At 34.0% G+C, this 12500-nt stretch overlaps 1 protein-coding gene across 2 annotated transcripts in view; it reads right to left on the bottom strand.

Annotated features, from left to right (window-relative positions):
- The window catches only part of LOC145248093 (uncharacterized), a 28701-nt gene that overhangs the window by 293 nt on the left and 15908 nt on the right, over positions 1-12500 (bottom strand). The window contains exons 4-5 of one of the 2 annotated variants that reach the window (XM_080109882.1): positions 10854-10913; positions 5060-5390 (exon numbers count right to left, since the gene is read on the bottom strand). In XM_080109882.1, the coding sequence (XP_079966008.1) occupies positions 5281-5390; positions 10854-10913 (170 nt within the window). In that variant the 3' untranslated portion in view covers positions 5060-5280. Of the gene's footprint in view, positions 1-5059; positions 5391-10853; positions 10914-12500 lie in introns of those variants that run through there. The other variant, XM_080109883.1, reaches the window with a different exon arrangement.

Below are 12500 nucleotides of genomic sequence, written 5' to 3'. Positions count from 1 at the left end.
AAAAAAAAAAAAGACACTAAAACCAGCACTGGAATGTACAGAAGATGCAAAATGAATATCATCCGGATGTAAGTTGAAACATCAAAGAGAAAAGAAAAGAAGAAAAGACTTTTCACCAAACATAAAATATTTTCTAATGTTATACCTGAACTCAGGTATATGATTATTAAAGCTAATTATCACATGCAGGTATGTGATAATTAGCTTTGATAATTAACTAGCAAGATCTGGGTACCGGCGTTGCCCGGTGGAAAGATAGCACAAACTAGAACAGATTCTATTGAAAGAATCCCAACCCTTTAACAATTAACAACTTGAATGACTCAACCGTACGAACCCAGTGATAAGATAAACTCTACCACAAATTATTACATCACGGACATTCTTCTTACGCAATCTGATTCAAACTTCAGGTTATTTTTTTTTTCTTCAGTTAACATCCAAGATGCTAGATTCCTGCAAATAATAAGACCTAAAAAATATTTCTGGACAGGGAGTCACTATAAGCTACTTAGAAAACTTTGCTAAAATTTTTATTATTTCATGTATAGATTTTAATACAGTAGAACCCCGGGATACAGTGGTCCTAGGATACGTTTTTTAGGTTACGATGTGGGATACATTTTTTTCTAGTCCCTGGTTACAGCATTTTCCCCGTCTTATGGTGTTATTTATAATGCTAAACAGGTGTATTATATATGGTACTGTATTTTGTTACTAATTTTTAATGCCGTGTCCCGGGGTTCATCTGTATGGGATAAAGGTTGTGATTACAAAACTTCTCCAGAAATATCTTGGTAAAAAGAAGAACCCGTGTTTTGATTTTGTAGATTTGGAGAAAACTTTTGACAGAGTGCCATCAGATTTTCTCTGGGGAACTTTATATGAATTAGGGACAAGCGAGTGATTGGTGAAGGTTGTTTAAGAGGTTTGTATTGAGTCTGTTGTTTTTCATTTGTGTATTAGAAATTTTGTTAAAGAGTTCCATGCAAATTGTTTGGAAGAGAGGCTTTATATTGAGGCTTTAGTGTTTGGTTGTGAAACAATGTTTTGTTATGTTGAAGTTACAAGTTCGGTTATATGATCATGGTAATACCCCCCCCATCTCCTGTAAGTATTTACTTCCTTTTCACACCAGGAAGATGAGACACAAGGTTAAAAGTCAAGGAAAGTTAAACCACCACCCCTAAAGGAATAACACTTTGGCTTTTTTATAAATTGTTTGGGCAGCCCCCTCGGCATTCCCTAGTAAGGATGCCTCAAACAATAAACTTATTTCATCTGAAAGACGGGAGGCGAAGCTTGGGAGGGTGGATCTCCTAGGAAGGGTTGGATCAAATACTGACTTATAACAATTGAAATACAAATACTTTCGTTTTGCGTTACCAGAAATACAAATACAAATATTTTTATTCCTAAGTCTAAAAATACAAATACAAATACTTTTATTCCTCAATCTCAAAATACAAATAAAAATACAATAACTGATTTAAACAAAAACAAATATAAGTACTTTTTTTTTCAAAGTAATAAAGAAAATATGCAAAATAAAAAAAAGAAAAAGAAAAGAAATATTTCCTTCCAAATTTGACATCTACATAACATTCTATATCATGTCCGCATTGCATTTTATTATCATTAGAGCTCTGAAAGTTTTTTTTTTTTTTACATAGGCATCACCGCATTATCAAGGCCAAGAGGCCACTCAAGGATAAGGGTTAAAGAGTGTACATTAGAAATTGGACAATATAGTAATCATTAGTAATGAAAATTTGGTAAATTTGATAACTTATATGGAACGGCTCATCAAGAACTTATTTACATTAGACTTAAAGACAACCATATTGTAGTCAGCCGGAAAGCAGGAAAACGGAAGACAATTCCACAGGCGTGCAGTTCTAAGAAAGAAGCTCTGTTCATGGAATCTACGTTTAGGTTTAGGCACAGATAAAGAGTGGGGGGAATTATTGATAGTGTTTACAGCTAGACGAGTGTTTCTTGTGAAAGTTTGGCGAGGGGGGACCATAGTCGAACACTTTCCATGAAAATAACGATACATCAGAGACAAACTCGCAACATCTCTTCTGTGAGATAGAGGTTGCAAGGAAGAGAAAAGGACATCTCCTACGAGGCTACGAAGTCTATTTTGAACTCTATCAAGGCAGAACAAGTCCTTTCTAGCAGCTCCTGCCCAGATGTGGCAACAGTATTCCATTCTTGGACGTACCTGGCTCTTATATAGATAGAGAATAGCATCAGCAGTGAGATATCTACAGGATCGATAGAAAGATCCCACCATTTTTCCAGCGGCCTTGGCAACAGATTTGATGTACGTGTTCCATTTAAGATCAGGAGTAATGGTCAAGCCAAGAAGCTTTTCAAAACTTGAGGCCTCCTGAAGACGAGAGCCATTCATTTCAATTGATGCCAGATGTGGATCAGAATGTTGATGATGTAAAGAGAGAAGCTTGGTTTTAGATGCATTAAAAGTAACCAGCCACTCCTTACCCCATTGTACTACGTGCTCAAGATCAGAGGAGAGAGAATTGGAGAGAACTTGGTCGTTTACTGTCTTAGATGTGCTACCATAAATGGTAGTGTCGTCAGCATAGATGTCTACAAATGATGTAAGGATGTGATTTGGAAGATCATTAATATAGATCAGGAAAAGAGTTGGGCCCAGGATGGACCCCTGAGGGACACCGGCATTAATACTGTGAGCTTCAGATTTTTGCCCCTCAACTACTACTCTTATGAACCTATCAGAAAAAAATGATTTAATAATTGAGAAGACATTTCCAGCAATACCATAGCTAGAGATCTTATGAAGTAAACCTTTATGCCATACCCTATCAAAGGCCTTAGATATGTCAAGAGCAATTGCCCTAGAAAGGTTGCCTCCGTCGAGAGATTTGCTAATCCTATGAGATATAACTGTAAGTACATCTGCTGTAGATCTAGCAGAATGGAAACCATATTGAGTGTCACTAAGAAGGTTATTTTTGTTGAGATGGTTGATTACTTCTGTATTTAACACAGATTCCAGCAACTTACTCATGACGCACAGGAGACTTATTGGCCTGTACTGAGAGGGGGATGAGCGATCACCTGAATTCTTAAATACAGGGCATACTGATGAAATTTTCCAGGGAGATGGGAAACTATTCTCTTTAAGACAACGTTTAAACAGTTTTGTAAGTATGGGCGCTAGTTCAGGTTGAAGTTTTTTGAGTACTATAATTGGAATACCGTCAGGGCCAGTTGCTTTACTGGAATCAAGGTTTTTGATTAGCTTGGCAACATCACGTACAGATATATGTATATCACATAGCGTGTTTTCTGATACAGGAGGAAATATTGGGGGTTGGCAGCCTTGATTGCAAAGGGTAGAATTAGCTGCAAAGTTCTTGACAAAGAGTTTGGCTTTGTCTGATGCTGACGAGATTACCTCAGGTCCATTGATAATAGTTGGGATGGAGCACACGCTTCTCTCTCTCTCTCTCTCTCTCTCAAATATAAATACAAATATAAAATACTATTTTCCTGGACGCCATAATACAAATACAAATTACTTTTTCTTGTGATGTTAAAATACAAATACAAATACAATTACATTAACATTGTATTTAAATACAATTGAAATACAAATACAATTGTATTTGATCCAACCCTACTCCTAGGAGTACTTAGAACCATACTTCAGCCCGATAGATGAAAGATTATTCTTTACTCAAAAATGGTAAAGATTCTGTCAGACTATGTTAAGGATGTATCTTCCACTGGCATGACTATAATTGTGCCAGGTAATTTTATAATTTGGTTAAAACTTTGGAGAGAGTGTCAAGAGATATTGTCTGATGAAGTGTGCATAAATTAGAAGCAAGCGAATGGTTCGTGAAGGTTGTTTAAAACGTCTGTATTGAGTCTGTTGCTTTTCATTTGTGTATTAGAAATATTGAAGTTCTGTGCAAATTATCCAGAAGAGATGCTTTATGTTGAGGATTTACCTGTAAAACAATGGAAGGTTAACTTGTTAAGTTGGAGATTTGGAGGAATTCTATTAAAAGTAGTGAATGCTACCAACATCAAGTGATGATCAGTAATTGTAGGGAAATTTGTAGGCTTAAAAAAATCAATAAAATTTAAAATCAGCTTAGTTTCGCTGATATACGTCTTCATCGGGCATGGAAACAGTTTTTTTTTCTTTTTCTTTTCATTCCTTATGGCATCGTGTCACTAGAAAAGTAAACTCTGCATGATCTTCAATGGCGATATTTTTTTTTCAAATGTTCTAATCAAGAGGACTGGTTGGCTTGCATGAAATAAATTAGAGCCTACCCCCCACTCCCAATATAAGTATTGTTTAAATTTGAATTGAAATTCGTAAGTTTAAGAAGCCAATACAATGCAAAATTTAAAAAAAAAAAAATTCATGTGATGTTTGGAATATGATATTTTGTTTTCGTCACAGGTATGTACATCATACAGGTTTTTATTTTATTTTTGTTTTTATATAGGAGGAATTCTGGACAAAAAATGTATCATGTTTGTAAAATGTTCACAAAGTGGAAGCAGACACATGTTAGAAATGTGTGATTTTGTTCAAAGTTTCATTTTCTGTGTATGAGTATGCTTACTTTTTCGTTTAGGTTGTAATTGTAGAAATAGCAGTGATAATCTTTAAGTTAAGAAAATTGTGCTCATAGTTTTTGTTGGACACTGGTTGTTATTGCAGCTGCCATCTTCGTGGAATCGAGGTATGTTGATTTTGATTTGCTGAGTTTCACACCAGATCACTGTTTATAGTTTCAAACGAGCGGGAATGATTCCCATGGGATGCAAATGTTGAGTTAACATGTTTATGTGGAATAATGTTTTATTTTTATTTTGAGAAAGTCTGCTTCGGACCTTGGAGAAAACAATTAATTTTAGTGAAGTTCATTCCACGCAATACAGAAGGAGGAAAAATTGAAAAACAAAGATGAGGAAAGTGGAAGCTGAGTTAATGGAGACGAAAGAGAGCAGCTTATACAAGCTGGTATTCTTTTTCACGTTCGCTCGTCTTCCTACAACAAATTCTCCAAAGGAAGAATAAGTATTTCTATGCATCATATTATATAATAATGTTGTCCCATTCAAAAAGTGGGGCTAACCATGATAACTTCTGTATCTTGACCGACAAAATACGATCCCCTGACTAATTCATTCAAAATTATTTTTCATTAACATTTCACTGGATTTAACTGATTTTGGAGTTGGAGCGTGACAAGGGGAGATCAATCATGTTCGATTATTTTTATTTCTTTTTCGATTTCTTCTCTTGTGTTTTTTATTTCGAGATTTTCGGTTTTGGCTTTTGTTCTTTCGTTTCCTTCCTCGCGATTTCTTACCTGCAAAATTAAGGAGTTGTTAGAAAATGTCATTCTCTCCCTGTTTTTATTTTTTGGAACACGTTTCGTTATTTCTAATTATGATTGGATTTTTAATTTGAGATCATTCTTAGAATGACCCATTCTACCTATTTATCGGCTGCTTATGTCTTTAATAAAAGTAAAACAGTCTGTTTTTGTATTTGCACATTCTTTTCTGATGTTTTTCATTACTTAGTAAAAAAAATATATATATATATATATATATATATATATATATATATATATATATATTGTTGCGTTTAAATTGTGTAACAATAAAAGAATATGGACGATATGAAATATGATTTTCGGAAAATGATATTTTCCTTTATTTTCAACAATAACAAAATAAACAAATAAGGTGATTCACAAATATTTACAACAATAACTAAACAAACGAAAAAAAAAGGTCAATTAGCAAAAATACAGTTATTATAGATTACTACTATCTATCACAAATTAAAATACGGCTTGTTGAAACTTGAGGTCGAAAACTAAAACGACGAAGTGGAGCGTTACAAGGGTAAGGGAGAAGAGGAGTAAAATAAGAACGGCTAACCAGCCAGTCTTAGCATGGCTATTCACTATATTAAAAACGAAATTCAATGACTCTAAAATTTCTTTTGGTTTTTCTTTTAAAAGTTTGGTCAATGAGAATATTACAAAATTGTATTTACCACTAGTCCAGAGGGCTTTTTCTGCAACTTTCCGTGAGTTGGAGGGATGTATTTTTTTTTCTTTGTTTATTTTGTATTCTTTCAGCTGCACGTATCTGTGAATCATAGACCGGAGTTATCCTGACGGGTTCAAGTTGATAACTGATTTGTTTCCCTCTCCATTTTTATTTATATGGCATCTTAACCCATTTTAGATTATTGCAGAACCTTCTGGGACTTTCCAGATACTTCTAAAACCTTCTACTCTTTCTATTACTATAATCTGGCCTTTAAACTATCTCGTGAATAAAAACTTTTGAGGTTTGATCATTAGGGCTGCCTATAATGCGATAGCACACATTTTAAACGGTTTTATTGATTTTTTTATTATTATTTTATAGAAATGCTCTCTCGTAACAATATATATAATTTGCAAAATAAAAATCGGGGAACAATTTTAATTACATGCGAGGAGAGCGAGAGGGAGGGAGAGAGACAAACTTGGTTTTTCTATATTTAATCATAAAAATGCATTCATATAAACCCCAAAATTGTAAAAGGAAAAATAATAATAGTTGAAAAAAATTCAACTTCTTCCTAATTTTATTTAGGTCTAAATTTAGAGAATATGAATTTTGGACGATGCATGTAGTTCTGTATCACCTCATACTTTTATTAATTAGGTTATCATTTAAAAGTACATAAGTTACATTTTTTAAAATTTTCTAAAGAGTATTTTTTGCTCTACTAATAATACACCATTTCAGTTTATCTATATATTAATAGGATAGCATGTGTGTTATTTTGTGTGTTACACTCACATCTTTTTTCTTTTGAGTGACTGTCATTTAATTGTTATGACCTTCCATTTTTTGTAATGAATAATTTTAAAAAGAATTCTTCATAAGTTTTGGTTTTAGTTTCGGTTTCGATTATTGCTGATGGCACTCAAGTTATCTATTATTTTTATAAATAATTTTACCAAGAATTCTTTATAAGTTTTGGTTTAGATTACAATTGTAGCTGAAGGAACTTAAGAGATATCTATCTATCTATCTATCTATCTATCTATCACCCCCAACACACTGTATGAAATATAATGGCGCCTGCTATCAACGTGGAAGGAACGTTTGCATTAAATTTCAAAATCATATATGATTTTCCTTTTTCTCTTTCTTTAAATCTATGTTTTGTGTGTTTGTGTGTGTGTGTGTGTGTGTGTGTGTGTGTGTGTGTGTGTGTGTGCGTGTGTGTGTGTGTTTTATAGATATAAATAGAAATTAGCAAGAGGAAGATGATTCATACAAGGTAAATTAAGCACATTTAAAAAAAAATACAAATGAGTTATTACTTACCAATGCTAAAAGCCACTCGAGGATAATGAGATTAATAGATTAACAACTGAATGATGAAGAATATTATGAGAGGATTGAAAATGATGAATGGAATGAACAAAAATTTATAAGAAACGGTTAATGACAAGTATTTGTTGAAATTGGATTTGAAGACGAATATGTTCTAGCCTGCAGGGAAGCTGATCTTAAAAATGGAATTAAAAGACTTCAGGGCAATGCTGCATTTGTACAGCTAGTATCTTTACATCATTAACATTCTGATTCTTGTCTGGCATCAATTGAAATGAATGGCTCTCGTCTTGAGGGGGTTCCATGTTTTGGCAAGCTTTTGGATCTGACCTTTACTCCTGATCTGAAATGAAACACGTACATCAAATCTGTTGCCAAATTCGCTGGAAAAATGGTGGGATCATTCTCCTACTTCAGTAGATATCTCACAGCTGATGCAATTCTCTACCATTATAAGAGCCAAGTATATCCAAGGATGGCGTACTGTTGCTACATTTGGGCAGGAGCTGCTAAAAACGGTTTATCTTGCCTTGACAGAGTTCAAAATAGACTTTGTAGCCTAGTGGAGGATGCTCTTTTCTCCTCCCTGCAATCTGTTTCCTACAGAAGAGACGTTACAAGCCTGTCTCTGCTTTATCGTTATTTTCATGGCAAGTGCTCGTCGTGGAAAAGTTCTTGAAGCATCCCCTTAAGTAATGAAATTTCCACAAATAATGGTTACTATGATATTCTCATTGGCTACTGTACACTCATTAACCCTTATCCTTGAGTGGCCTCAAGGCCTTAATAAGTGGTGACTCCTTTGTAAAAAAAAACAAACAAAAAAACAAAACACACAGCGAAACAATAATTTGCAATATTCTAAACAAACTAGGAATTCCAATAATACAAACCACACCACAAACTATAAGACAAACATTAAAAACAACAAAAAATCTCCAAAACAAACCAATTTCCAATGCAGACATATGTTCCTTGCCAAAATTGCCATCATATATACATTGGTGAAGCCCAACATAGATTAGAGAAAAGGCTCAATGAACAAAAAAGAGATATAAGAAATAGCAATTCTCTGAATGCATTATTCTCTCATTCGTTGCAGCATAGTATATATATATATATATATATATATATATATATATATATAAGAACAAGTAGTTAATAAAACATGTTAAAAAACACTTTTAAAAAGAGTTAAAAACATATTTAATTTTAAAAAGGAAACACTAAATAATTGGATAGTCCTTAATCCACGGAGTTTCGAAGAAATACTTTCCTTCTCATCGGAGGGTAGGATTTAGCAAAATGCGGGATCGGATTTTGCTTCCAAAAGTATTAAATAAAACTACAAGTAACTCATATATTATACTTGATAACAAAAAGTGAAGCAGAGGGAATAGGGTGAATAAAAAAAGTGATTTCACCTGAATGGACAGTCTGGTGAAGGGTAAAATATCCAATGACGGTAATATATATATATATATATATATATATATATATATATATATATATATATATATATATACTAGCAGGGTCATTCGATGTTGCCCGGGATGAATGATGATCAGCGAATGTTTCACACTCCCATATTTTTATTGTCATCGAAATCAATGAAATAGCCCATTTTTCAATCAAATCGATTGAGTGCCTGCTCTAATTGGGGATCCATCACGATGCACGTGAGGGAAACTTCACATGTATCTTACAGTGACTAAGTTCGCAATATATTGTAGTCTACACTGCACTGGTGAGAACCTACTGTTGCTTTTATAAAATTATTTTATATAAAATGACTTGCATTAAAGTTTAAAATACAAAAGTCAAAAATCATGTTTCAATTGTGCTCTAAACAGAAACATCCATTTCGAACGCGCCCTTGTCATATCAAAGAACCTTACTGCTTGTGAAGTGATAATGGCTTGAATTTAAGTTTAAAATGAAAAGGTCAAGTATCATTGTTAAATTGTGCTTTAAACAGAAACATTCATTTTGAACGTGCCCCTATCATATAAAAAAAACCTACTGTTGAGTTTATATGTCGAGCCTTTCGGCTTGTGTGGTAATAAAACTTTTCCAATGCACTTGTGATGTTAGTCTGTGTAAGGTCAAAATCGCCTGTTCCTTCTTTGATTGGATAATTTTGATTATCGATTGTCGATACTTATTGAATACATTCTAACACAAAACCTATCTAAGAACACTGCCAGGTAAAGACAGTACCTTTGTGTGAAATTTATAAAAATCGACCCAGCCGTTTTCGAGTCTATAGAGAATGAATTCACAGACACACAAAGTTCCTTTTATATATATGCTGTGTCGTGGAACAACAGTGAAAACAAGAACAATCAAGTCGAGGTTCGGTTAAGGAACAAGTGTATTAACAATAATGTACAAAGATAGGAAAGCGTGTATATCTGCTGGGCACTCGGCTAGCAGTTGAAGTGCAGGTGCATCTCTCTCACCGGTGTTGGAATTACTAGTGCTATTTATAGTGCTAAGGGTGTAAACTCCTCTGTTCAAGGAAGGCCAGTATAACAATATATATATATAATTATTTACTATAATAATTATTAAATCGCTACATACACTAATGTTTCATCCTTTCAGGAATCATCAGTGCAGGGTGTCATGATTAACGCCAATCGAGAAATTCAAACTCAGCAACGAAGCCATCTCTGACTCCATGAGCAAGGATCAAATCCATTCGGCCACTGTTAACTGTGAGAAATACTGTTGAAATTTAAACATTTATTTTTAAATGTTTTTAACGTTAGTCAGAGTTATCTAATCATTATACATGTGAGCTAAATCGACCGACTTTATGTCAACTGAAAGTGCTCAATGATAAGAAACGAGTTTCTTAAAGGCGCTGACATAATTATTTACTATAATAATTATTAAATACCTACTAGCCTTTTTAGCTCGTTAAAAATTGGAAAAAATTCTAGTCTGCTGCCTTAGAATGAGTGTTTTATGGCAAACTGATAGTTGAATATGGTTAAATTTGTGCTCTTTTTTGCATTAAATCCCTATTAATCCCCTATTGATCCCTAACTATGCATCGGACTGATAGTACTGAGTTCGTTGCATCTCATCATAAAGGTCTATGCAGAATTTCAACCCGATTGACACAATAGTTTCCAAGAAAAAGTTAAACAGACAGAGAAACTAAGAGAAATATAATATAGATATACGATTCAGTTTTGAAACCATGCTTCAACCTAGTGTGTTCATTTGACGAATACTTTACTGGGAGCAGCGTTGCTATATCAGGAACAGTTATTGCATGAAGATTTTATTTGTATCTGCAAATTCATTTCCATCCACATTACTTTTTAAACTTTATATTCATAAGAATAATGTGATGGCGTTATTAAGACACTATATTAAAATGTTATCGAATAAACAAAGCAATAACTTACCTCTCCTTTTAATAAGTTCACATGCCGTTTGATTATGATAAGGCTTTTTTATTTTGAACACTGAAAAAAAAATAAAGAAAATTATAATTTTTTTGATAACAAATATGACAAATAATGATAATAATAATAATAATATATATATATATATATATATATTATTACCTGAGGTCATGTCATATGCTACTGGTACCATGTAACCCAGTACTACCTGCCTCATGGTCGGGTCACCAGCGACTAAACTGGTTTCCCCACCAGAATTGTTTGGTGAGGAGGGTGGCTAGTCTCCCTGAAGGATTAAAAACAAGACCTTCCAAAGGGCGACTGAACTCTATTTCGGGGTCAACGGCCAACTAGCACCATGTGTGTTTGTGTGTATGTATGTGTGTGTTGGGATTGAGAGGGCTCCCGTAAGCCGTGGTGAAGGCAACCTTTCTAGGAGAAGCAAATCTCTGATTTAAAAAAACCATAAAGCGGAAGACCAGTACCCGCATTAAGCTGGCCTGTAGTTTAACTTGTTGCTGGCTATCTTGCTCTTGCTTGTTGCTGGATCTCAACATTTTGAACCGAGAGAGAAACTTAGCTGTTGTACAAAGCTAAGACTCTGTAACATCATCTGTGTATAGATACTCCCTCTGGCATTTGTCTATAGAAATGGTCCTTTAATAAAATTCTTGTACATCATATTAAATATTTTATGAAAATTTCTATGACGTTTTTCTCATAAATTTTTGACAGCAAACAAACAGTTCAAATTAAAAATATAAGAGAATCGTAATGAAAAAATCGTAAATCTAAAGTATTTTTTAACAATGCGATTCCGATTCCGATTCCCCCCAAAATACATGATTCTTACGATTAACGATTCCGATTCCGATTAATCGTCCTGCCACTAGATAAAACAAACAAGTTAACATGGCTACTGACGCATATGGATTTCAATACGGTACACACACAAGTTCTCTTTCTTATTCTACAGGACTGTCTCTAATAGTTCGTGACCTACGCTTGTACTACTAACTTTAAGGAGACAAATAATCCATTGTAGCCACAGACCATAAATTCAACACATATGAACTCTTTTCTCTTATAACAGTCCTCTCTAATAATTCATCAACGTCTCCACACAGGAACTCTTCCCAATACTTACCCTTTCTCTATACAAACCTACTAACAAAGAACCAATAAAGCTGTTTTAAAATGTTAGGATGAGATTTTTTGCCTTCATTTTTACAAGCTTAACCTTTTTCTCCGTTGAACAGCGACGATTATGCGCTGATCTGATTTTGGCTTACAATCTTATCAATCGGCATTATGATGTACCTCAGGAGTTATTATTTTGTTGTGTGCTAGAAAGAGGTCTACCTAAACATTGTAAGAAACTGTTTCACCACTGATTTCGATTGAACCAAAGAAGAGCTGCTTTCTCAATCAGAATTCCTAGGGCTTTTTCTTTTTTCTTTCTTTCTTTCTTTTAAGATTTTAATTCTGGGTATGGGGCAGCCAAACCAGCTGCCAACATTTGGAATAGACTTCCAAGTTATGTAATAAATGAACCAACAACGCAACATTTCAAGGTGAATTTGGGCAGGTGTTGAGCTACTGTATCCTCTTCTGTGTAAATTTTTACCATCCTTTCCATATATGGCA

Source organism: Euprymna scolopes, chromosome 26, assembly GCF_053919585.1.
Source record: "Euprymna scolopes isolate OS-2025 chromosome 26, ASM5391958v1, whole genome shotgun sequence".
Lineage (NCBI taxonomy): Eukaryota > Metazoa > Mollusca > Cephalopoda > Sepiida > Sepiolidae > Euprymna > Euprymna scolopes.
This window is presented reverse-complemented; position numbering and strand designations above follow the sequence as displayed.